Below are 27,768 nucleotides of genomic sequence, written 5' to 3' on the forward strand. Positions count from 1 at the left end.
AATGCGGTTTCCGCTAGAAGGGATCAGAACTGCATCAGGAAGGAAGGGTTTCATGGATTCTATACGAGTGGTCATCGCGGCGCTGCTGCTTACAGGCTAGTGCATTTCATACAAATCATACTGCTCGAATATTATTTCGGGTGTAAGCAGGGGCGGATTCAACACTTCCGTATGGGGGAGGGGGGACACTCAGTGTTCGGCCTGACCATATACAGTCAACCCTCGATTTATGAACCTTCGATTTATGAATTCCCTCGTTTTATGAACACGAGCACGGGGAACCAAACTTTTTCCATTAATTTTTCCCTCGTTTTATGAACCTCGATATTCGAATAATGAACGGAATTTCTGGGAACCAACTAGAAGTTGCCCAGCGTTTTTGCCCTCAATATATGAACAGATCGTTCCGAGGTCAACAGAAACCTTCAAAGGGATAATTCCGTGGTCTTATGGATGACGCCTGAACGGACAAAACGTTTTCCAGGTATTGCAACCTCGGTTCTTAACCCCTCAAAATCGGAACAACAAACGGGTTTTCCGGGGACGCACAAGGTGCGACCGAGTGTTCGTGACCTCAGTTGATGAATAAGGTGGTCGCTGTCACCCGGAGATTAATAAACGGAGGTTAAAAATCCCGGAGGAAATCCGAGACCAGTCCAGTGCGAATGTGGTGACATCTCTTCTTTCCAAGATTGACACAGCGGAAGGTATGGTCCAAAGCAAAATTAAACAATTTAGTATTGCATAATAAACGAGTGTGAATGCGCTAACGTCTGTTCTTTGTGAGATTGATACAGCAGAAGGCATGGTCAAAAGCAAAATTATACAATATTTGGCATTATAGACACAATCCCAACTCGGAAATACTGTTCCATTTGCTCGATAGTACTCAGTTAACTGAATTTTCGATTTATGAATCCCTCGATTTATGAACGATTTTTCGGGGAACCGAGGGTGTTCATAAATCGAGGGTTGACTGTGTACGCATAATTCATATCAGGCGGGACCAGTGGCCACAGGCAAAAGGGTATACTATGCAACAGGACTGCTTGCAAACGCCTTTCAGCGCGAACATTTTTATTTGCATTTCGTAACTCTTAGAAGACCAAGAGAAAATGTAGAAATGACGTTACAAAAGAGAAAATTTAAATTAAAAATACAAATTGTTTGTTTCGCGTCACTAGGACAGATGGCGCATGCGACTAGAAACTAAAGGCCGATCAAAGCAGCGTGGTGGCATGTCTCCTTCGTGTGCCTTCAAAACTTATGCTCGTTTAGAGACCCCAGCCCGACAGAAGTGCAGCTATGACCAAACGGCTGAATAAGCAGGCTGCAGAGGGTATTAGCCGCAGGGATGAACCAAATAAAATTGAATGGTGCCTCTTGTCAGGTGTTCGCTCTTTTCGAATGGACGCTTCAGTTGTGTGTTATTACCTGGTGGCCCTGCTAAGCGTACATTGGGTACCCCGCAATTGACCTTCTCGTGTTGTGTCCTGCGATTGCGGTTCTCGGTTCTTTGGGCGCCGACTAGTGACAGGTCTTGTGCGGACAGTTAGGTGCGTCGCATTTACAATGGTTCAAGAAATCGTGGAATCCACAAAAACATAGGCCAGCAGAGATGCGATTTACGTGCATATGCACAATCCGTTTTCATAACCTGAAGAAGCAGCCTCGAGAGCACTCATGGTCGGTTAGTGCTCGCAAAGTAAGGAGAAGTCTTTGTGAGTCGCCGAGCACATCGACTGGTAGAACGCTAAGTTCCCGAGCATATTGCGAAATAGTCACACTACAGTGGGTTTCACGCATCATGTCATTTGGACTTCATACAAAAACGACTGCATTACTTCATTACGAGCGATGTCCATGGCCAGTTTGACATCGATTTTTCATTTCTGTCGAGAAGATGCGGGGTTGACCAGCCAAATTTCGAAGCTGAATTGAAGGAATTCAAGTTACTTCAAATAAACTGAAGGAAAAATGACTACTGAAGATGACACATTTCTCTGTTGCACAGAAGCAATTGAGCCTCTATTTTTCCGCTGAACCAAACGTGTACAAAGTCCAGACGACATGGGTCGTGAAAACCATTGCATTTTGATGTGGCGAGAGCGGCCTTGATTTCATGGGAGGGGGGGGGTGCCCCCTCCCTTCCCTCTAATCAGCCCCTGGCTGTATGAAAATGGGAAGCTACTATCTAAAAAGCCATTATTCCAAATGCGAAAATGAAACACATTTGGTTATTTGGGTAGTGCCATCGACAGGTTTAACTCGAACTATGTGGCGTATCCTGGTATTCGTGACTGAGAGATAACAGCCGATTTGTTCAGATTCTACCCTCGTGCTCTGGGATCATCTGACCGAATAATAAATTGTGCTAGTGTGGAGCGAAGTAAACAAGGTGTTCACACCACAATTTGCGGGAAAGAACTGAGGGTTTATTCCAGTGGCGGTTGCCACCAAAAAACGAAAGTGGAAAAACGTGCAGCGTGCAGGCCGCGGCTTAACGATGGCGATGCGGGCTGCTACACTGCCTCCCCCCCAGACTCCGAGAGGAGCGGTCAGCCCAAGTGACATGTCTGGTGGCGCTCAGAGAAGGCTGAGTGGGGAAGGGAGGCGGGAGGGCTACTGGGGCTCGGGTGGCTCCACAAAGGCTGGCTTGAGTCTGTCCAGGCTCACGGTTTCTGTTTTGCCATCAACCGAGATGGTAAAAAACTTGTCCGAACGCCGGAGAACGGGGTGAGGGCCGGTGTAAGGTTGCTCAAGCGGGCGGCGGAGCCTGTCACGGCGCATGAAGACATGCGAGGCAGAAGACAGCTGCTGGGGGACAAAGGAGGATCTGGGCGAGGGAACACGAGGTGAGGCAGGACGGACGTTTGCGAAAGCGCGACGAAGCGTGTCGACGTAAGTTCCGGGGGGAGTGGAGACCTCTGTTACGTCAAACAAGTCAGCCGGGAGCCTGAGGGTAGTGCCGTACACCAGTTCGGCCGCGCTGCAGCCGAGGTCGGCCTTGACGGATGCGCGGATGCCGAGGAGGACGACGGGTAAGACAGATGACCAGTGGGCGGTGTCCTCGTGGGCCATGATGGCACCCTTTAACTGGCGATGCAGGCGTTCTACCATACCGTTAGAGGCCGGATGGTAGGATGTGGTGCGAATCCGTCGCGTGCCCAGGAGTTGGAGGAAAGCGGCAAAAAGCCTCGCTTCGAACTGGGCGCCACGGTCCGTGGTGACGACAGCTGGGGCTCCGAAACGGGCAACCCAGGTCGAAAGGAAGGTCGAGGCGACAGTGGCGGCGGTGGCGTCGGGCATGGGGGCCGCTTCTGGCCATCTGGTAAAACGATCGACGGCAGTTAGGAGGTATCGATGTCCAGCAGAGATGGGGAGGGGTCCGACTATATCAATGTGGACATGTTCGAAGCGGGAGTCCGGGGGCAGGAAACGTCCCAGTGGTGCAGACGTGTGCCGCGTGATCTTTGACCTTTGACACGCGGAACAGGCGGCTACCCAAGATCGGATATCTGCGCGCATCTTCGGCCATACAAAGCGGGTAGCAATCAGTCGCTGTGTTGGGCGCGCTCCTGGGTGCGACAGGCCATGTAGTGAGTCGAAAACTGCGCGGCGGAGGTCGGGTGGCACGTAAGGACGAGGTGGAGTGGTGCTGGTGTCACAGGAGAGTAGAAGGTCTGTGCCGGGAACGGGAAAGTCGTCAAGACGCAGAGATGTTGTCGAGCTACGCAGGGCCTCAAGCTCGGGGTCATTGTGCTGGGCGCGGGCTAGAGCTTCTGACGATAGCGTCTGGACGGTGGCTACGCGACTTAGGGCGTCTGCTGGACCATTTTCCGATCCGGAGACGTGCTCAATGCGAGAGGTAAATTCGGCTAGAAAAGCGAGGTGGCGCGTCTCACGAGGAGAATAGCGGCTGCTGGCCGATCGCAGGGCGTATGTCAACGGCTTATGATCAGTTAGAATGGTGAAATCCCGGCCTTCCAGGAAGTACCGGAAGTGCTTGACTGCGAGGTAAGCGGCTAAGAGCTCCCTGCCGAAAGTGCTATACCGCGTCTCCGCGGGCTTCAGGGCCTTTGAGAAGAAAGCAAGAGGTCGCCAGCCTGTTCCGACGTGCTGCTGCAGCACGGCGCCGACAGCTGTTGCGAAGGCGTCGACCATAAGTGCGGTGGCTGCATCGGGCGTGGGATGGGCCAGAAGGGTTACCGATGACAGCAGCGACTTGATGGACGTGAAGGCGTCAGAAGCAGCGTCGGTCCAAGAGAGCGGAAAGGAAGTGTCCCGGGACTTCCGCTTGCGGCTCTTGCGACCGCGGGAAACGTGGTCTTGGGACAGCATTTCTTCGAGGGGGCGCAGCGTGTGGGCACAGTGTGGGACGAATCGCCGATAAAAGTTGACGAGTCCTAAGAAACGCCGGAGCTGGCGCACGGACTGAGGTTGAGGAAAATCGAGGATGGCGGCGATCTTCTGCGGAAGCGGAGATATGCCCTCGGCAGAGACAGTGTGACCGAGGAACTCTAGAGATGGTACTCCGAACTCGCACTTCGCGACGTTGACGATGATCCCGTGTGCAGCAAGCCGTGAGAAAAGGAGCCGGAGGTGTTCGATGTGCTCGGCAGGGTCTCGACTGGCAACAAGGATATCGTCTATGTACGCGAAGACGAACGGCAGGCCTCTGGTAACGGTGTCTATGAACCTTTGAAATGTTTGGGCGGCGTTCCGAAGGCCGAACGGCATGCGGACGAATTCGAAAAGGCCGAACGCGGTGGTAATGGCCGTTTTCGGCACGTCTTCGGCGGCGACGGGTATCTGATGGTAAGCCCTCGTAAGGTCAATTTTCGAAAAGGTTCTCATGCCGTGGAGGTTGCCGGTGAAGTCTTGAAGACGCGGGAGGGGATAGCGGTCAGGAATGGTAACTAGGTTTAGGGCGCGATAGTCACCACAAGGCCTCCAGTCCCCGGTCTTTTTGGGGACCATATGGAGAGCCGAGGACCAGTTGGCGGAAGAAGGGCGAGCGATGCCGATCTCCAGCATGTGCTGAAACTCGGCCCTGGCAATCTTCATTTTCTCAGGTGCCAAGGGGCGTGGTCGAGAGAACACTGGTGGGCCGTTCGTCACTATGTGGTGCACAACCTCGTGGCTCACGGGCTTCGTCCAGTCCGGAGACTGCGTGAGCGATCGGTACTCGCGGAGAAGTGCAGCATAGGGAGCAGGAACGGCTGGAAGGGATGTTCCGCAGAGGTCGCGACAAGGTTGTGCGGCAGATATGGCGTGGACGTGAAGGTGGGTGTTGTCGTCGACGAGAAGGCGGCGGGAAACGTTCACAGAAAGGCCGAAGTGATGAAGAAAATCCGCGCCGAGTATCGGCTGTGAGACGCTAGCGACGAGAAACACCCAGGGGAAGACTCTTCGTAAACCGAGGTTAACGTTGAGGATCTGTTCTTTGTAGACAGGTATGGTAGTGTTATTATCGGCCATCAAGTGAAACAGCGGCTCACGACGCCGCTCATTAAGGGATGCGGGCAAGACGCTAACAGCGGCCCCGGTGTCGACAAGGAACCTAGTTTTGGTGGAACGGTCGACAACGAAGAATAGGCGACTTGCAGCTTGAGGAGGGGAAACGCCGGCCGCCATCAGCGGTTCCCGGGTGAGTTTCCCGGCCAGTCGCAAGGGCGCGTACATCGCTGAGCGGCGTCGCCGAAGCGCTCATGGTACCAACAAGGTGGTGGGTTGGAGTCGTCGAACGGAGACTGGCTTCGGCTGTCTTGTCTTCGCGGAGAGTGGCGGAAACGACGGGAGCGGCTGGATCTTCTGGGAGACCGGCGACGGCTATCGGGGTAGCGCAGGGCAGCGACAGTCTCGGAGAGGCGTTGGATATCCGCTCTCACGGCAGCCATGTCGCTCGTACTCGCAAAGGCGGCAGGTGAAAGCGGCGGCACCGTGCCCTGCTGCAGAAGGCCTGAAGAGGAAGTAGGGTGGTTATGGCCGACGGCGCTTATGCTTGCTGCAGGGGAAGCGACCTCCATGACCTTGTCGGCAAGGCCGGCCAAGTCACAAAGTGGCAAGCTGGCGGCTGTAGTGAGAACCATCTGTACGGTTGGGGGTAGCCGTTGCAAAAATAGCTCGCGAAGCAGTGCTTCGTCAAAAGAGGCTGAGCGATCCGCCAGGAGGGCCTGCATGGCGCGAAGTAGCTGCGAAGGTCGTCGGTCACCGAGTACTTCGGCATTCAAGAGCTGCTGCAGGCGCTTCCGCTCTGACATCATAGTCCGCAGGAGAACAGCAGTGCGCAACTGGTCGTAGGGCGCCTGAGGTGGAGGGCTTGCTATTAAGTCGGCAACGTCCATGGCTATCTCTGGTGGTAGGGAAGAGACGATGTGCCGGTACTTGGTGAGTTGGGAAGTAATTCCAGCGAGCAGGAACTGGGCTTCGACCTGCTGGAACCAGATGTGGGGTCCTCGATGCCAAAATGGCGGCAATCGAACAGCGACGTGGGACATGGGAGGCATCGCAGCAGCAGCGGGGGCGGTTGCGCCAGGCGGAGGGTGTTGCTGGTCGCCAGCAGGGTTCATAGCAGCGGTGTTCTTCTCCGGGTCACCAGAAATTGTGGAGCGAAGTAAACACGGTGTTCACACCACAATTTGCGGGAAAGAACTGAGGGTTTATTCCAGTGGCGGTTGGCACCAAAAAACGAAAGTGGAAAAACGTGCAGCGTGCAGGCCGCGGCTTAACGATGGCGATGCGGGCTGCTACACTAGCACGCTACTGTAAGGGAGGTGCTACAGCTTGAGCCAGCCCGTAAAGTAATTGTTACTTGAGAACCTCGAGATAATGAAAAGAGGTCGTTTCGTCTTCCTCCCCCCCCCCCAGACTTCCGTAGCTGTTCTTCTTCACAATAGAGAGAGTGTCGTTATGAACGAAACGGGCGGCCAAATGCCTCACGTGTTCCACCTCAAGTGCTGATATTCGCATGCAGACCCCTTAGGGGTCAGATTATGCGTGTTGGGTGATGTGGGGTAGCACACAAGCGATACACAAGGGCTCAGTGTTGAAAAAGCGCGCATTTCCTGGCAAAGTTTGTTTATCAGATTGTGCTCATCCGCAGTCAAATCTCCCGGCGTCCTCTGGGATGTTGTAACGTTAGATCACTCAAGCACCTTTATTGGCCCAATAGTGTCGGCTACCACAGCGTTGTAGCAACGCGACCGGTCGATTGTTCCGCGTGTAACCAGCGGCAGATTCAGAAAAACAGGGCGGGGTGGGGTTGGTTCAACCTCGCCAAAGCATTAGATTAAAAATCATGCTCACTCTGCGCGATCGCGTTACCAGAAAGATGGATGCCGCGCGCTGCAACATATATTGAGTGTGTTATACGGCGAAGTTCTGTCGACTGCTCATCGGATGCCGCATTGCTTAAAAGTCGCAGTTCAGTCTGGGAATTCTTGTAGAAAAATATGCGTTGCTAGTGCTAAGGCTCCACGTTTAACCCACAATGTAGAACATTTAGGTAACGCATTGCGGTGGCCGGAACAACAGGTCAATCAATTCCTAAAGGGAACGAAAGTCCCCTGTAGTTCCCGAAAGTGATGGGTACGATATTTCCGGTTTCAAATAGATCACTCAGTTTAATCGGGAGGGTATCGCAGTCGGTGAAGTAGCGATTTATGTAATGAGTGGAGCCAGCACTATGACCACCCGTCACATATCCATGATGGTTTCCGAAGCTACGAATATGGGAGTCAAAACTTCTTTAGTACAGAAATCTGGAACATATATGTTTGGACATTTAGATGGTTTGTGCGGATTAGGTTATCATTGGCTACATGAGGTGTCTTCTCATTGGAGTCTTGTAAAATACGGGCTCACCGCTCCTAAGGACACAGTGCTTTGCCTCCGATTACCTCACTGTACATATTCGGAGCATTGTCCAGTTTAATCCGTACCTAGCCAGTGCGGGATAACGTGATACTGCTATCGTTCTAATGGGGAATTTCAACTTGGACTCCACTCTTAATTCATAAACCTCTTGAAAGATTTTTATCGGTTACAAGTCGCGTTATCCAAAGCACGAACCACTCTCGGCGGATCCTGCATGTATATGGTTTGCTTAGACATTTTGAATGATTCGGATTCAGTTACTGCATCTCGTACTGCTATCACCGCCCATTACTCACGGTGTTTCCTAGTATCGCGCGTACGCTTCCAAGAAAGAATGAGTGACATATTTCAATTGATTGACTGATTGATAATTTAAAAGAAAACCAGGGAGAAATAATGAAATATTTCGACAATGTCATGGGTGCATAACTTTTAACGGTTCAGCGCTTTCTGCACAGCTTCTTTAAAGCGAGACAAAGCAGTGCCTCAAACGTTCACGTCGCATGTATCTTCCCCACCTCGGTAGAATGGCCATGCATTCGCTCAGTAGTTTACTCAGAACTTCCTCCTTGGGGGCTCTTGGGTTCCGCCGAAGGAGGAAAGGGGGCGAAGTAAGTCACACTATAAAGTCTAATCCATGTATTTCCATGCTATTTCCCCACAAATTGTGCACAAGATCTCATTCAACGACAATGCTTCTCACGTTAACAGCAACCCACTTTTGTCCCGCGATAAATAGTTTCATCGCGACTGACACGTGCTTGTCATTATGGCGATAAACGCGCACAATCTTGCCCTTCCAATGACACGACTGCGATCCTGATTACGAATTCGGTAGACAACGAGAAGTCATATCAAACCCTCGCTCGTGCCTGTTCTTTATCTTGTGGCACCCCCGCGACCCATGCAAGCGGATGAACAGGAATTTGAGCGCAAGGAAGTTGGGCGAAAGAGCGCATCCTTGAACTGCTCCGCACAAGAAATTTGTAAACCGAAACTAGTTAATTACCCCAAAGATAATTGAAAGTCGATGCATTGTTTACTGGTTGGGCACTTTCTCGGAGTTCCCACGGCTCGGGTGCGAAAGCCCAGCGAAGCAAAACAAAGCTGGAAATTTATTCAATTAACGAGCGCATGAAAACCAAAAGCTGACTGGTCAGTTTGTGGCCGACGCATGAAGGATGCTAACAGAAAAATAAATTTCCCTATATTATTACCGTTTTTGAATTATTCAGCCGGGGAATTTTCGTTAAACTCCCTGTATATCTGTCGAATCTGCAGCACATAATAACCAAACCAAATAAATGTATAATCTAGAATGCTCATGACTTTCATTTATTATAGAGCCCCAGAGATAGTCCTTATGAAAAAATATTTGTCCATGCTATAGAAATTCTATTCCATTTCTGTAGAAATATGACAAAAGAGTCAACAGGGATTATATTGGAATTATATAGATTTGATATGAAAAATCCTTTGGAACTGCTTTGGACAACTGATGGTCATTTGCGACAGACTTCCTTTTGACATTTCTTCAAAAGATTTCAAAAGACATTTCTCGTCTGGACTTCCTTTGGACTTCCTTTTGAAAGTCAACATGCTTTGCTTTGAAGATCTATTGAAAGTCATTTACTTTTCTTTTGATTACTTCCTAGTTTCTCCCCCCTGCACATACTACGTTGTCTCTGGTTGCCTTGGCCACAAATTTAATTCAATTCGCTGTGAAGTATTAAGGGCCAGGAACGTAAAATCACATGTGAATAGGTGTACCACTACCACATTGAGTCACTGCATTTTCGCAAGCATTGACGCGAGGCTTTCTTTGGTCTCCCATAGTCTGGTGCTTGTCTACCTTCACCGTGTTCCTGTAAGGAAATCACAATTTTCAGCATTTGTTTGAAAACATAGAATATCCTGAATATTTTCAAGTCTGTCCCTACCCCCATATGGGGACAAAGATGACCATAACAGTGCCGAATACTTGACACTTACAATCACTTCCATAGATTAATTACGCACCAGTTATGTCATTCCATCATCGTAACAAATAGTGGAAGAAACAAGTCCACCAACTGTATTAGGCGTCCTCTCCAAAAATAGGCCGCTGTCAACCATTAAGTATGCGATTGAAATGCTTTGTGCACGCTTGGAAAATAAAAAGTTGAGCTGAGCGCGAACTCAGAACAACGTGCACTGCAGCTCACTACGTGCAGCAGCTACAAATACTTTATCTTATACTTTTTATACTTTTATATGTTGAAATAAATAAAACATAAGGAGACTCACATGTAGCAACAATATAAGCGTCAATGAATCTAGTCGGAAATCCACTTGACGACGAATTACTGTCCTCAAAAATCATCTACGCTTTGCAATATCCGTAAACCCGCACCAACGTGTTGGAGGTTTTCGATCAGATAGACGTCCAGCATGCCCACATCCGGCCACTTCACACAAACAAAAATCCACTTGAAACGCGAAAAAAAAAACTAACTTACCAGAGAACTTGTAAATGGCGCCACGACGCTATCAAGTAGACATGGCAAAGAACAGGCGAGTAAAGAGTGGCTTGGCTTGGATTGGAAAGCAAACAATGTTGCCCGCCGTGATTCACTGTCACGAAGAACGAGGAATGGAGCAGGAAATGCGCACGCTGAAAATGACAATATTGAAGAAAAAAAGGCTGAAAAACATCATAATTGTAATTAATGGGATAATAAAAATATAATTAAAGGAATAATTATATAATTAATGGAAGCGGTGTTTTATAATGCAGCACAAATAAATATGAAGTACCGGCCTTGCAGGAGTGCTCGCCGATCTGCCTTTGTCGGGGGGGGGGGGGGCGGGGGGCTGAGGCTTTCTCCGACTTCCCTGGCGGCTTCTCGCGTATGCCAGGAGACCCAGTTATGGCGGCCGTATACAGTGAGCGTTTCGTCCGAGGTAATCCCGAGAACTATTGAACGATGGAAACGACAACTTCGAACTCACCTCAACAACATTTATGAATTTATGACTTGAAAACCCGAGACGAGGTAGGGACGATAACAGACAAACACAGACACCGTGTTTGTATATACCTACATACCTACACATATATACCCTCCCCTTCCTGGAGTCACTATGACTCCATCAAGGCAAGGGGGTCATTTGATGCCATCAAGGGGAGTCATTTGACTCCCACTTCCATGGATCTGTTTTGACTCCTACGGACATCAAGTAACCCCATAGGGGGAGTCACTCCTGCCATTATTCTTTTTATTGACAGCATGCTGGCTGCCATCCAGTTCATGAGAGTGACCTTTATCGTTGAAAGAACAGTTGAACAGTAAGCGAGCTGGTGATAGTGTCTATGATGGCGAGACCTGAAGAGGAGATATAAGAAGGGACATACACACACTATGTTGATACATTGTGTATGTCCCTTCCTATACCTCGTCTCAGGGTTTTTCGCTATGGACCTTCATGTTGTTTCCTTCCGGAAACTTTACATCTTTTTATGTAGAATTATGAAGGTACAACCAGGCGCTGTTAGCAAATCACACAGCACTTTTCTTGAAACAAGAATTCATAGAAGGTACACAGTCATCTTCAGCATTGCACACATTTATGGGACATGTTAATCACTTTGAAATGTCACAGACATATCGTGGAGGCCGGCACATGATTAGTTGTGTTGAACAGACAACTATTTGTCATATTTTAGGCACAAAGAGCAGTTTTGGCACCTGCATGTTGAGACAGATGTATCTCTACATACTTTGCCACGACACAAATATATGAAGCAAGAAATGTATTCTCTACTACTTTGCGTAAGGGGAAGTTAGTACAAGAAACTTACACATTCCTTTTTTGAGCAAACCAATATTCAGAGCGTTACCATACTGTGGTGGGCTTACAGTGCATTACATGGTACAGCACACACTGTAAAAAAAATTCACCGTAGAACATATCCCCGTTCTAATGACAGTCTTCCCCAGTTTTTCAAACTGCCATTTCCCACAGTGCTTTATGGTATGACAGAGTATTTCTAAATCTTTACTGTAGTTTACCGGTTGTAGCAGAAAAAGATACCGCTGTTTCCGATCACAGGACGCAAGTCACAAATGCTATACAGCAACATGTTGCCGTATAGCCATAGCATGCCATAGTACATGCTGCTGTCTAGCAGTTGTTCGTGTTTGGACACAGTATGGTGCATGGAGGGTAAATTCCATGGTTAAAATATCCAACCGTGAACAACTGTTAGACTACATGATGTAGAATGCTTTATAGTAAAACCTCCGAAGTCGGACACCTCCCTACCTCGGACAACTCCCCATGTCGGACAAAATTTCATTGCACGGGCAGGCTCCCATTGAAACTACATGGGGACGAAATTTTCTATGTCGGACACCTCCCTATCTTGGAAGTAGGACAGGGTTTTCCCTGCTGAGCCGGGCAAAACCCTGGCCAAATTACCTCAATACCGGCCCATCTTTGCACGAAAAAGACCCAGAATGAGCCAGTGGCCTTGACTTTCGCCCCTTTCCCCCCCTATATTGGTCTCAGCATTTTCTTGCTATAGCTTTTAGAGTCCAAAAAACAAGTGCTGTCAGTCTACATTGTAATTCTTTGTATAAGCACTTGTCTTCGGTTTGTCTAGACGCTTTGAACGCGCACTGCACCAAAGCAATGAAAAGTGGGCTAACGCTTCAGAGACAAGTCCTTGCTGCTCGAAAAGCTCCGCAGGTAAGCCATTGAGTGGAACGGAATTGAATCTACTAAAATCAGTAATAATTATCAGTGAAGAGTGGGTAGAGGTACCACTACCACCAGGTACCACTACCAGGCACCATCACCAGGTACCACTAAGGACCATAAATTGAAGAAGGGGGACATTTCTGGCAACACAGCTGTGATCTTTTCCATTTTTTGTCCCGCTCATATTCTGTAACTCGGACACCTCTATAAGTAGGACACACTTCGGCTGCACCGCGGGTGTCTAGCATAGGAAGGTTTCACTGTATTTATGTCCCGTGTCATGTGACCACAAACATTATGCGCTTCTGCTCATGCTGCACAGCACAGGCGAAATGACCTGCATGTGAGGATAACAACATGAAACCCGAGGCGTGGAGGAAACGGCATGACTTTACGATCTCTGTCTCAGTTGTTTCATGTTGTAATTGCGTACCAGCTTGCCTGTACCTGAGAATAGATTCGATGCATTGTACACGCACCTTAGACATGCAGTGTGTGGTGTGTTGTGATAGTAATGCCACTGCCAATTGAAAAATAATGCTCCAGGTGGATTGTTTCGGTACAATCTTGAACTAAGCATACCAAAGGGTAGGGCATCTGCGTGACAGGTTTACCTGGAAGTACGAATGTAAATGTTAGCTAAAGTCATTGAATAATTAACATTATCAATATAGGGCTGCAGATCATACCACACAATAGCACACAAGATGCTCCGATATGTTCTGCAGGAATGTCTCTGTATTCGTAATATTAGTACAGCAGCTACAGAAATGCATAAAACACGTTTTTGTATACATGATAGCACTTGAATGCAAAACAAGCTTCTGCTCCATTGCCAGAACACAACAGCGGATAGATTTACCTTACTTACCTGAGAAAAAGAAGGTACTGTTGCACACATGATGCTGTTTGAATGTAATCCTGAAACGTCTCGAAAAACATAATTTATGACCGAAACACATCAACTGGAAGATTTCGATTTACCTCACTCAAAACGGAGAAAAGGTATGTGCTGTTCCACACATGAAATTGCTTGAACTGCCCTTGAGCGCTCTGGAAGAACACCTTATTTGTGACCAAAATACAACAGCTGAGCCAACATTTTAATTCATACCTTACTCAAAACACACACGACGTGTGCTGCCGTGCATAAGATACGATGATACTGCTTAAATGTACTCTGAAAGCGCTGGAGTAAGAACACAAACACCTCAGGCATGGTTGCTCTAAGCTATCGAGCAACAGCAAGGGTATACAAATAAAAGAAGTCGAGCACAAGTGATGCAATGCACTTGATTCATCAGAAAATGAAATGTCTCAGTACCAGGCGTCACTGTTCCGCCAACATAAACAGATGAACTTTGAAGGGGCGTCTGGTTGGCACTGGTGACAGCCTTCAGTTTGAAACCCCGACGGTGATAGTTGAGACGTGGAGTGCAAGCTTTTCGGTGGTGCGAGAATGCCTGCGAAATCATTTAACAAATAAGGCAATTCCAAATCTGTACTGAGAATACACCCGCTGAGGCCTAATCTCTAAAGGATGAAGCAGTAACTGACAGATCGTATTTTTCTTTTCTATGTGATGGCATTTGCACCGCATGACTGACTTCTCTAACATTACGCGTCTTACCTTTATCTGCTGCCTAGTCCTGCCCCTGCAATCTCCTGCCGCAGATAAGGTTGACACAGCATCCCGGACAAGACATCTTCGGCTTCGTGCGAAACATGTTGTGCATTGCTTCCGTAACATTCGTATGAGCCAAATGAACAGATCAAATCGCTGCTTTCGAAGGTGGCACCCAGTCGGAGTTGTAATCGATTGTTGCAGTCAATAGCTTTTTCTTTCGCCTTTCGGAAAATTGTGGTTTGAAACATTGGAACTGCATGCTGAAGTGTTCTTGCAGACAGGAGCAAAACACTCACGCATTCTCGGCACGCAGCACAGAACACGAAACACACCTGGAAGTCTGTACTGGCCTAGAAAATGCTCTGCAGTCGAAGGAAGCAAAACTCACGTCCCTCGTGGGTTCAGTGAAGTCCAAAAATATACTGGCTTCCTAATAGCGAACTGTTCATCACTTCCCCAATGTCAATCTGCGCAGCAGACGGCTCGGCAGAAGAAACTGGGCGGCTTGGTGGAAGAAACCAAGCCAAAAATCATGCCAAGCCGGAGCACGGACAGACCACGAATATGTCGTCGACACAGGGTTTGCGGGCCATAAGATGGAATGTCAGTGAAACTAAAAATTCGCTTTTTGGAAAAACGGCGAGGAGTTTGAGATAACTATTTTGCAGACATAATCAGTGTTCCCTTATGAACACATCGTGTGAGTACCATTCCATTCTGTAACACTCGAAAATCGGTGTAGCTGAGCTTTAATCATACTCAGCCCCATTCACGGGATGATATACGTTTGTGCTATCACGTGGAGGCCCCGGGCGTTTCTCTGTTTCCTACTCTAGGAATGTGTAACCCCTTATCGTGCAATCTATTGCCGCAGCACTTTGCTCACTTTAAAGTTCCACCACAATTTTGGATCGGTCTTTGGACTACCTATTGACTGGTATTTTGAAAATGAAGAAACGGGAAGTCGAAAGGCAGTCAATAGATTTACTTTGGCGTGACCACTTTAGACTTCCAGGAAGAAGAAAGACCAAAGACCGTCTATGGCAATTGTTTGTATCATTGTCTATAGGAAATCAAATTCAAAAGAAAAGGCAAAGAAGCCAAAGAATATCCAAAATATGTCAATAGACGGGAAAATTTCATTTTCATAAGGGGTTCTACGTTGCATGAAAAGCTTATGATTTTTTTTTTTTTTTTATGCGTTTTTTGTGGACCTTAGAACACAATAGTAAACTGGCCCTGGCTTTTGCTTTCCTCGTTCCCTTATGCTGCTCATTCTCAGAGATTGCACGGCTTTGTTGTACAACTTCAAAGCCTGCAGCCTGTTTGCACAGCCTGAAGTCGTAAAACTTCAAAGCCTGCTGTTTGTGGAATACTTTGAGGATGTCCTTTCGCGCATGAATTCCGTGATGAATTCATGAACGTGGGCGATTTTAATATAGATCCAATGAAGTCTACGAACCGTGATTATACCCATACCTCCTTCCTGGAACATTATGGGTTGTGCGATATGATAAAAGCACCAACAAGAATTTCTAGAAATTCTCCATCAATAATTGATCATGTTCTTACACGAGAAAATACCGCACCTACCTGCCGTGTTTTGGACTTTCCTATTAGTAGTGATCATCATTGTCATTCTGCTGTCCACGTAGGACGAAGCGCTGTCTTCGCTACTGTAAGCGATGTTGTAACCAGAGTTATTCACTCAACTCTCCGCTTTCTTCTAAACTCGATCGATAGGGCCCATGTTTAGGATCGAGACGTCAATCGTGAATACGACAGTTCTATTGAAATTATTCAGAAATCTATTCGCAGTTCAATTTATATCACCTTTCGTCGACAATATGACCAGTCCCTTTGGCCACGGATGAATAAACAACTACTAGACTGGTTGAGATTGAAAACGTATTGGTGTAGAAGGCGCAAACGTCGTCCTTCAGTATTATCTTTGAGGCGAATTTTCGATATTTTCGTAACCAGGCAACGAAACTTACAGGCCAGTTGAAACATAACTACTATTCTAATCATTTTTTGCAATCCCAAGGAGACACACGTAAGTTGTAGGATGTCATAAATTAGGTTGTCAGATCTAACAAGCAGAAAAAATATACTGCCTGCGGTTAAGGCATCAACTAAACACATATGCGACGACTTCACAAGATACTTCACCTCATTTGGTCCAAATCTTGCTTCTCCTTTCGCAGATGGATGTTCTGTCGCTCCCACAAGTTTTACTAAGACACATTTACGAAATTATTTTGATGGTCCCAAATTCTATCCAAGATGTTGTTTCAACGGCTAATAAAATAAGCAACAGTTTAGCCCCTGGACCAGATGCCATCTCAATTCATGTAATCAAATCCTGCATTGATATCATCGCTGTGCCCTGGCATCGCATTTTCAACCATGCTTGCTGTGCAGGAGTGTAACCTGATCAAAAGAAAGTTGCGCGTGTAGTCTCTATTTTTATGCAGGTGACAGGCACAACATATAAAACTAGAGAGCGATATCAGTGCTTAGTGTAATAAATAGCTTACTAAGAATAATTTGCGACCAACTTTCATCATGCTTACAGAAACATAATGTTATCAGTAGCGCCCAGCACGGTTTCCGAGCCGCTTGGGTCCGCCGTTCTCTTTGTTACTGATAAAACTAATCTAGCTTTAGATAAACCTCACGTCTCCATCGGAGTTTTTGTCGACCTATGAAAAGCGTTCTATAAAGTTGGTTATGGTGTATTGCTGCAAAAAATTGTTTTGCTGTGGTGTCCGTGGAGATAGCTAGGGTTTTTCCAAAGTTTTGTTGACGTCGCTGTTTTTGTACACAAGGGTTGACGGTGTGCCTTCTGTGAAGTTTCCGTTAAGTATTAACGTGCCTCAGGTATCTGTATTAGGTCCCATACTGTTTTCACTTTACGTTAACGATCTCCCACTAGTTTCTGATAAAATAGCAACATACATGTATGCCTATGACACTTGTTTATTTATTGGTTCAGAAAGTGCTTCAGAGGCAGCGCACATAATGTGTAGTGAAACTCAAAAACTCGCCCTTTGGTTTACAGTTAAACACCTATCGGGGAATATGACCAAAACAAACAAAATGTGTTGTTTGTCACAAGCCATCTATGAGCGACACAGCGTTCACATTTAACGGTCATATTTTTAAACAGACATAAGAAATCAAGTATTTAGGTCTAACTCTTGATCCCTCTTTATCTTTGAAGCCGCACATCGATACATTTGTAAAAAGATATCGCGATCATGCCATGCAATGTTCCTCGCCCGGCGATGTTTTCCTCTATATATTTTACGACAGCTGTGATTTTTTCACCGATTCAGTCACATCTAATTTATTGTGTTGCAGCGTGGAGCAGTACGTATCCCTCCTACTTGCACTGTCTATAAACTACGGAAAAGTCACTGAGACACGAGTACGAGTTTCAAGTTTCGAGTCACCGGTCATCCTCTGTCGAACTCTTTCGCCAATAGGTGACCGCTACTTTCTAAGAATAATGGGAAAAGGGTCGACTTCCGTGTCTACGCTAGCAGATGACGCACGCTATCAGTGCTGGATGTGCATGTGCCTGGCTCTAAAACATCTTTAGAAAGCGGAAAGTCTGTGTCTAATAGTCTGTGTTTTTATGTGTGTGTACATAATTTAACGAATTTAACGACGGTAAGCACGCACGTAATGTAACAATGAGTGTAACGGCTACAACAAGCAAATTTCAAGCGTGCGTCAGGGGTGTAAGCAGCGATTTTCAGCTGCAGCTGACAAACCAACCTTTAAAATCGAAATGTCAAAAATTCGTTTTTGATGTTCTGGATTTCATTTTCTTCAATACATTCATATGTAGGAGATGAACGCAGCATTACCGTCGCTGTGCGAATACCTGGCCTTGTAGTCCTGAAGGGAATAGTCAGCCCTTCACAACAGCCACCCATACTGCCACAGAAGCGACTGGGAAACCAATTGTCAGCACCTCCAGACACTTTTATTAAGAGGGCATACCAGCTCTCCGTCCCAATGTATTTCCTATGGAACAGTTTTTATGCTTTCTCTCGGTAACGGCCGCGCAGATTTTGACGCGGGTGCTTTCATCATAAAGAGGAAGACGAGATGAAAATATTTACGCTACAGGATTTCTCATATATGCCGTATGTATTTTACGGCGACGTCACGAATGCGAAAAAAATACATAATTTTTCTCCTCCCTCTTTGAACAGCTTTTATTAAACTTCTATAGCCATTTCGAAAAAAACGTTCCATTTACTTTCTCTGGAATTATTTCAGGAATCGATAGACATCAAATTTATATGTCTACCACTTTCCGTTTTTATAAAAAAGCATGAAAAGTGAGTACGGATAAATACCGTCTCAAAGCCCCGTAAACCGCGTCATTCTGTGTCGCCCTCTAGCCGTAGCACAGGAAAAACCGCGCGGAACATTTTGACCGTATCCATCCGCCGACCATGCGGCGCGCAAGCGCACTGTAGTGCTCCCTCTCTCCTCTTTACTTTCATGGACAGCGGACTTAGAGCATGGCCTTGGGGACCAGAACAAAAGTTTACTTAGCTGCTCGTAAAGGGATTATCGTCAGCCAGCATTGTCGGGAGGGGGGGGGGAGGGAACGTTGGGTAGACGAGCCAGCGTTGTCGCGGCCCGTGTAAGAGACCACCGAGACCAATAAACCTCTTCTTTTTTCGGTGCGCTTATAGAGAAGTGAGATGAGTTTGTTAGCTTGACATGAAACGTCAATTTGCTCGATTTTGCCGTTTCGGGTTTGTGCTTACTCAGTCAACTGTCTCATAAGGCTAACGAGAATCTCTCGTATTTACGGTTAGTGGAAAGCTGACTTCACAAACATTCCAGTAACGTTCAACAGGACTGCCCTGTAATGTTCGTAATGTTGAAACAGCCAGCAAGCGGATTACACACAGATAAATGTTTCTTAGGATAACGGTATTTAGAACTGCAGGTTTATTTGTTGTTTCTCTTTGTTTCTTTTATTGATCAATTTATTTTTATTTTTATCTTTATTATTTTCTTTTTCTTTTTTTTTCATGAACGCTCCACGTGAACCAATAAGAAAAATCGATCAAGCGGCCGCTGCACAATTATTTCCGCCCACGCAATGAGCAACAGTCTGTTCCGGAACCCAAATTCACGTTCGCGTAGCAAAGAAAACCAACGACAACCAACGACAGCGACGGGGGAGGGGGATATATTTATTAGACGAAAAGAAAAAAAAAACGGGCTAAAGGTCAGCCAAACGGGACGTCGGCTTGCTATTCCAAAAATACATAAATAAATAAATAAATAAAATTAACAAAGAGGAGATAAATGAAACTGACGCGACGGAGCAGCACGTTAGTTAGTTGATTATTAGGTTAGTAAAAGTTCGGTGTTTGCATTTTCATGTTCAGGTTAGTCTAAGTGGGCTTTGCCAGCTTCCGCGCAGTAACAGCCAGATAACATTTATTTACAGTAGTTTATTTTGCAACGGGGACTTCGATCACGTTATTTTGAGATACGGCCAATTTTTCGAGACCGGTTCCCTGGATTTTCCATCTTTCGACAATCCTTGCTAGTTGCACGTTGGATGACCCAAAACCTGTACCCGTCTGTCTTTGCACGGCGCACAAATTGAGGCCTTCTGAGGAAGATAAGGAAAAGCTCCGGGTCACTGGGGGTCCTCCGCGGAACTAGTGTCTACGCCGAACGAAAGGTTTGGTGTAAATGTAATGTGAAGTACCCTGTGAAAACCAAGCAGTGTCTAAAAATATAGTACTGAAGTTTTCGTGTAATAATCAGCGCAATTATGAGACGGAAATCGTGCTCCGAGACCTCGTCGCGCGTCAAGTTCCTTTGATTTTATCTTGTTCATTTATACATAAAGATGGAGTCCAAGGGGTTTTAGGAGCTTCCACCTTCTCCTTTTTTTTCATTTTTTTGAATAGGTGGTGGTGGTGGGTGGCGAAGGGGCTTGCCGTTGTCGGCCTCACGTAGGTGGGCAACGTCACGACTGACGCCCTGGGGGAATGTGCGTCCTGGGCCGACTTCTAAGGGAACTGTGCCGACATATGTCTGAAAGCGTCTGAGGAAACCCAGGAAAAACCCCAGACAGCACAGCCGGCACCGGGATTCGAACCCGGGTACCTGCAGGTGTTGCTAGATGTACCTAGATGTGTTGCTAGGTACCTGCAGGTGTTGCTAAATGCAATGCATTTATTTAGGCTGATTGAGCCTATCAAAAGACCGAAAATCATGACGCCGAACTGTCAGAAGGCTGAATATGGAAAGGCCAAAAAGACACCGCGTGAGCACAACAGTGAATGACCACTGGATGGGATGGTGTAGATTATGAAAAAGTTTTGTGGCTATTGTATTAGAAATCAAATAACTGGAATGCATAGCATTTGGTGCTCGCAAATAGACTAGCCAGCGAATATGAAAAATACAATATGTTTACTACGAAAAGAAAGTGTGTGGTGGGTAAAGTGAGGATAATTGTGCATTAAAAGCCCCTGGAATATAGATGCAAGTAAGAACTGAAATCTATACAGCCGATGAAATACATCACAGCCGACCGAATGTTATCATTCGCTTTGCGGATTTGTTGAAATTGGGAGACATAGGGTGCTTTTTTTCTTTTTTATTTGTTAATAATAAGTAGTTAAATCTACATTCCATTCAATAAGCAACATAAAATGGATATACATAGTTTGCTGCATTAGTTCGCTAGCGATATCGTTCGCCGGATTCTATAGTATTTCTCTACTGTCAGTCAGACACAGGTCTTACAGTTGTGCTTACATCTTTTTCCGGGCCGATGTTTATGGGTTACAAAAGCTCTACACCCACTTATTCAGGTGTTTCATTGCGGTTTGATTGCATTGAAAATACGGTTCATCAACATAGAAAGTATGAGACAACAACTACAACATCATTGTCTGACCGCCACCAACAACAAAACAGAACTATATATGAAAATACCAGTATTCCAGTTGAGTTGGGAACTACGTCCGACGATATCCATGTTCAACGAGCGTGAAGTCAGAGCCTTAGGATTGTGGGCATTTGCGTTTCATTTCATTGATACGAATACAGAAGGTAATGTGTCATTGCGCTCAGTATTCTGTAGTACTCCCCTTTATAAAAGAACGCGGCTTACAGATCTGCCAGAAATAAGTAGAAGGTAGCAAGACCTTGGAAAATCACCACTGATGAATCACCTCGTGTCATAGTCAATATTCTTTTGTTGTTGGAGAATCCCTTCCTAATCTTACCGCATTGTCTGCACTCAGCAAACTTTGCGAGAGAGGAACAGAAAGAACAGATGTAATCGGCGCAACGCAAGCGGCGCAGTGGGTGTAACCGCATTTATGTTCCTTGTTCAGTGGTTTTACTGTGCATTAGCATGCATGTTAATTTAAAAAATCCCGTCTCCCAATTTAAGCAAATAATGTGATAGCACTTGATCGGCTATGATCCGTTTCCTCAGCTGTTCACAACGGCGCTCCTGTAATTTCCGGGATACGGAAAAATCGTCCCCGGTGGGAACCTAGGTTAGAGCGATTCCGTGCCACTACATCCAACGTGCCGTTACGTCCATCATGCTCTTACATCCGAAAACGAGTCGTTCCATCCACCCTGCTCTTACACACAAACGACCGTTACATCCAACGAGACTTTACTTCAATTTCTGGCCGATACATCCATAAGTCAGTACACACAACGAGCCGTTACATCCAACAGAAAACCATACACAACGAGCTGTTACGATGCTAACGCGGTACCTCACGGGTACTTCTTTGAATAGGAAAAAAATAACTAAATAAAAAGAAGTGACCTGTAATACTGATTGACATTGATTGGTTCATAGACAGCTGCTATATTGGTACAACCACAAAACGAGGGTCGTTAGGGTATGAGGCATGTTACTGAGTTTCCTATTTCTCCCTATTATTTTTTTCGTCAACATCAACATCAACTGAGTTCTAAGCAATGCGCATGTGTGGAGCAACGCGAATATTAATAAAATGTTAGGTGTACAGCAGATAGCTTTTTTGTATTGTCAACGGACAGCACTTTGGAAATAGAAAATTTCCCTTTCCTAAAATACGCATAAATTTGGCTCTTATTGTGTCCCGTTCTTCAGCTTTTCCACGAACGAATTTCACGTTTTCAAGTTTAGATTGAATTAACTGAGACTCAGCATCCAACACAACGAAATCTGGAGTAAAAATTTACGCTTCAGAAATTATTCTTGAAAAAGAAAAGAAGGCATATATTATCCTGTCCCACATAATAAGGAGGCCGAACTGTACTTTTTTGCCACACTCAAACAAGAACCTGTTATGTTGTCAGGTGACCATAGTTATTTTTCTACAATGTGTCCTTTTATTTTTTGTCGAATCGTTCCTCTTGGCGTTCAGGAAAAAAAAAAAAGACTGTGTTGGGAATATCGCGACTCCCACTGCAAGGCCTTACCGCTCGACCTTCCCCTATCTTTTTTGGTTGTGTCGACCCCAAGCCTTTATCGCCCTTCACCTCCTTCGTACGGTTTTGCGAACTCGTACACCAGAAGACAGGGAGTCCCCTGTCACTGGGGTTGTCGACTGACATCATTTTTCTGAGCGGGTATAAAGTGAAAGAAAAAGAAAGGAGAACATGGAGGAAATGAGCCTTTCAAATATGTTACTGAAGTTTTCGGGTAATAATAAGAAGTCTGTTCTACGACGGAAATTTTGAAAAGTCTTTTGCACGAACGCCTTGTAAATGAATTCAGATGTTTGATAATGCTTACTTACCAGCAATATACATATCAAAATGTCAGTTTTGCATGAATAATATAGTTATTATCAAGGTAAATTGCATGTTGTAAAAACATTTTTGGGACCCCTCATCTAGGACCCCGGTTAGCGAATGCTGCCCTGTTCTGCATTTCTCACGCACAAAATATGGACTTTGTCGCAGGCAATGCTATTTACCTCGTATCTTTAATGAGCTCCCCTCCGACAGTTTTTCTTTGGAATCGAAGTACAAACTAAAAAAAGCGCTACGGCAACTTTATCATGGGATGTAGTACCTTTATATGTTCATGTACTGTCAAACTGTATGCCGCTGACTGCTTCAGGCCCAGTGCCACAAGCTTTTCCGCTTAGACGGGCCTGTTTTATTTGTAGTTTGCTTTCTTGAGTAAAATTATTATTATTATTATTTATTATTATTCTTATTATTATGTAAGCGAGTGCAGAAAAAAAAAGGAAAACCGTTTCGAGCAGATTTTCCAGACTGGCATTGTAAGCGCTGTGTGTAGGCAATGTTTATAGACCACTTGCACTCCTACGTCATCGATTACGTTTCGCCGCCGCGCAAAGCATGCTGGTGGGCATCTATCAACCTTATCAGCCTTTTCGGCCTATCAGCAGACGCGTTTTTCCCGCTTCTTGCCAACCAGGGCAAAATATAACCTCGAACCGGTTTTCTCGGGACGCAACATGTTTGTAAACAGAAAGTGGTCTATAGCCTAATTTACAGCCGCTGGTAGATCCAATTCAGAGCCTCCGAGATACCGGCATCCGTACTATCCGATCACACTTGTACGTCGGCATACAGTAAGTATGCACTAGTAAAACAATACGAAGAGCAACTAAAAATTCCATAATCAGTCAGTACAGGCGGTAGTGACTTGTGAAAACAATAATTGCAGCATGAATATATAAGAACAAAAAAAAAGTACTCATGTAGCAATAGGAGACAAGCAAAAAGACGTGAATGTCTCGAATCGAACTACGGACCTTTTGTGGCACTTTACCACTCGGCAAACAGCGCAGAGGGCGCGGGCCGCCTGAAACTCGCGAGGTCAACCATGCACAATGGGGATTATTTCGTGAGTCGGCGGCGAACGGCGTGATAAGGACGAGCGTGGCGCCATCTAGAATCGGGAAAATCGCTAATCGGAGTTGCTCTCCGACTGGTATAGCCTCTTAAGCGTACATGTACCTCCTTTTCGCACCAAATGTTACCAAATGTAGAGAAGGTGATGTTCCTCTGCCTAAGTCCTGACCGGCGGTGACAGAATGTCCCAGATGTGCGTGGCCTCACACTAGGACGGTGCAGGTAGAACTGGCTGCCAGGCGCAATAGCGCGCGGCAGCAGAGGAGCGTCGTCGTCGTCCACGGGCCGCCACATCACTCTCATCCGGAGACCCAGAGCGGTGCATGCGGTAGGCGTCCGCGTCGATACCACGAAGAGGAGAATGAGGACGGCTCGTGGATGATAGACGACTGGACACAATATTATATATGATGCGGCGTCTATTACTTGCTTACGCTAGTGATTCCGCTGCGTATAACTTTTTTTTTGCGTTTGTCCTGATGCTTGTTAACTTCTTTTGGTGCGTCAGCCAATAAATGCTTCGAATTATGTAAAAAAAATTGTTTTGTTGTGTTGCAAGGGTTAACATAATGTATTTCGGTTATTAGGAGTAGCTGCCGGCAGTACCGAAGACTCCAACTTGTTTCTGGACATCATTCTGGAGGCTTTCCTTCCTGACCTTGTGAGAAACGCCTCGCAAGATCCTCTCCCGCTTGCCGATATTCGTTTTGACGTTGTTGACTATTACGTCCCCACCGACAGAACCACAGTTGAATTCTCTGGTGGACGACTGATCGGGTTGGCCTCCAAGGTTCGCCGACATGGACAGTGCACACGTCCAAGGCTGCTAGCTGAGAGAGTCACTCTGGAGTGCGAGCTGACATTAGACGGTGTCAGCGTCAGCTACAACGGGTCTTACAGAGCTCCCGGAAAGGACGGGAAGATGCAGACTATTTCTGTGGAGTTGATTGTGCTGAACACTTACGCCGTCGTACGAGTCACCAGCAAAGAAGGTAAGTGTTGGAGGACCCATTAGTGGGACGGTGGCATCCAGAAATCCATCTGTGAAACGGATACGACCGGCCGATGCCTACGACTAACTGTGCTCATATGTTAAATAGACGATACTTTTTAAAGATCAGCTCTGCTGCCTCAGAGGATTTAGCCCACGCCACCTAGATACAGAAGGCCAGCTTAATGCCTCCCCTCCCTCCTTCTCTACGTGCACATATAAAGTCAAAATTCGTCTGCTACTGCGTGTCGCCGTTCCACGAATAGAATAACTTGCAAATTATCGTAACTAACTTGGAACCTGTAGACAAGAAGTGCAACACGCTTTCCTGAAAATCAGCCTTGATAAATATTTGAGACCGTTTTGCGCTTTATTTGAAAGATTTCTCATTTAGTACGCGGGGATGTTCAATCACTGCTCGCCGACGGGGGCGGTTTCCCTCCATGGCTACCACCCCCGAAAACACGTTCGTGATTGGCTACCGCAGTTGAAAACACGATCCTGATTAGCTGACTCTTAGTCGTTGCGTCACGTCGACGAGTAAGCAGGCTTTCTCTATCTAGATGGTGTTGCTCCAGTGGCGTGACGTCATTCCATACCCTTTGTTGCACACTAGAAAGTGTGCCATTGCACATCGTCAAGAACACTCCCACTGCCTTTCTGGTGGCGTTTTATATATCCACACACACACAAAAAAAAACCCGAACGCTGAGAAACTTTTTCGCAGCCGAGAAAAAAGTGGGACTAACTTGTCCCGTGAAGCAGCAACGGAACTTCTATGGAATGGGTCAGTGTCTGTCCCTCGATCCACTTCAGGCCCTTTGAGTGGAGTTCAGGCCCCTACACTGAGAGTGGAACAATGCACACACCGCACAGCTACTTTGCAAAAGCCTCTTCATGCTCCTATGCGCACAGGTTGCACCTAGGATGTGGCTTTTGCTACGATTTTATCAGGGGCATTACCGGCCTCAGGCACGCGAGTCATCGCGCAAAAATTCTTCATTCTCATTTGATGTGGTGTGATGTCGTTCTGGTTCCTGTACCGGATGTTTTCCGTGGGTTTTCCTGTGACATTTAAAGACAGACGTCGGTACAGTCCCCCGTAAAGTGGGCCCAGGACGCACGACTCCACCCGCAATAGTCGTCACGTTGCGCGCCTCAGCGTGGCTGACTACTGCAAGCCGTTCCATCATCAATACTACCTACGCTTGCACTTGCCATTGCACAGAACTTGTTCTTGGACAACGTCCTAGAAGGTGGCTCGTACGGTCACAAGTTGGTCAACTTAACTACCTACTGTACAAAATACAGACCGCTGTTAGGGGCACCCTGCACACAAGTACGGGGCTGGACAAAAGTTTACGGAACATGCCTTCCTCAGAGCGACTCGCTAGCACCGAATGGGACCGTACGGACTTTCAGACACGTCCCTAGGTAACCCAGTTGCCTGTTTGCAAGTCCGCACGGTGCTATGCATTGCTAGCGCGTCACTTTGACGAAGGAATGCTCTGGAGCTCTGTTCTAACCTGCTCTGTTTCTTAACCTTTGACAGACTCGAGCATCAAAATCTGGCAGCGATGATAACTCTGCGATAAGCACATTCTATGTCGAGCCCCACCTTGTCCGGGAGTGATTTCATTTCATAATTGTTCTAAACTGTGCTGTTTCAGATGGAACACCAGTGCTGAATAACTTCAGTATTCCAAAGATGAACCTGAAGCTCAAAGATACAGGGTTCGACTTCGCCCAGTCAGACAACGTGAGGCAGACACTGAGACGAAGCGTACAAAGCAAGCTCTCTTCCGTACTGTTTCGAAAATTCCGGAAGACCCTGGAGGAAGCATTACAAAGTGTGCTCATGCCTATTGCTTGAAAGGGATCCTGAAAGGGTGTTGTATTTCAATAAAATCGAGCACCCATGTCTTGATGGAGGGATGGGCAACCCCAATGTCCCCCCTAAAATGAAATTTTAGTACCTTCTCCTGATGTCCACGCGCATTAATGACACCATTTGCTATGATGCCGCTTGACGATCAAATGTTCAGACGTTGCGGCAACGTTTCATGCACAAATATAATGTTACAGCGAAGCTTCTATTTCAATGTTGGTGCAGTATTTGAAATGGTGTATTTTAGAAACGTTACGATTATGTTACTGAGGGAGTATTTTATAATGCGAAGCATTCTTTAGCTACTAACACCGAGAAAGTGGTAAGTCTTCTGGCCAGAGCGTCGAACCGAAACGTTTTTTTTCTTTTTGGTTTGTTTCGGGTTCAGCCATGAAGGTTCAGTTCCGGTTCAGTTTCGGAGTTCACATATATCGATTCATATAACTGGTTCAGCGGCTGTAAACCGGTTCGGAACCGGTTGGAGGTTCTAATATGCCAGAAAATTAGGTGTCGCCACAAAGAATGATACAAGATGTCTTAGTTACTTTATTAATGCATTTGTTTCTGTTTTTCAAACGACAGCACTTTGTTTCATCCCTTCCCCGAGCAACTGCCGCCAATCTAGGCAGGCAGACCGCTCCAATGCCCACGACATCCCTCCCTCAGGATATGATTTAAATTGCAAAAGAGAAATACAAAAAATGAAAAGATGCGCCTCGATTATAACGCTAACAC

At 46.3% G+C, this 27,768-nt stretch overlaps 1 protein-coding gene across 1 annotated transcript; it reads left to right on the forward strand.

The window, feature by feature from the left end:
- On the forward strand, positions 1 to 27,234 carry LOC135372330 (uncharacterized). Its single transcript, XM_064605969.1, has 3 exons — positions 1 to 95; positions 24,742 to 25,146; positions 26,816 to 27,234. The coding sequence occupies exons 1-3, from the start codon at positions 2 to 4 to the stop codon at positions 27,016 to 27,018; spliced, it is 702 nt and encodes a 233-aa protein (XP_064462039.1). The 5' UTR covers position 1; the 3' UTR covers positions 27,019 to 27,234.
- Positions 27,235 to 27,768: the final 534 nt, after the last annotated feature.

This window comes from Ornithodoros turicata, chromosome 1 (genome assembly GCF_037126465.1).
Source record: "Ornithodoros turicata isolate Travis chromosome 1, ASM3712646v1, whole genome shotgun sequence".
Taxonomy (NCBI): domain Eukaryota; kingdom Metazoa; phylum Arthropoda; class Arachnida; order Ixodida; family Argasidae; genus Ornithodoros; species Ornithodoros turicata.

Bases quoted from the DNA above. Each gene is read 5' to 3' on its own strand.
- LOC135372330 (XM_064605969.1), top strand. From the start codon at position 2: ATGCGGTTTCCGCTAGAAGGGATCAGAACTGCATCAGGAAGGAAGGGT. The intron at 96-24,741 runs GCTAGTGCATTT...TTCGGTTATTAG, and splicing joins CGCGGCGCTGCTGCTTACAG to GAGTAGCTGCCGGCAGTACC. The intron at 25,147-26,815 runs GTAAGTGTTGGA...GTGCTGTTTCAG, and splicing joins ACGAGTCACCAGCAAAGAAG to ATGGAACACCAGTGCTGAAT.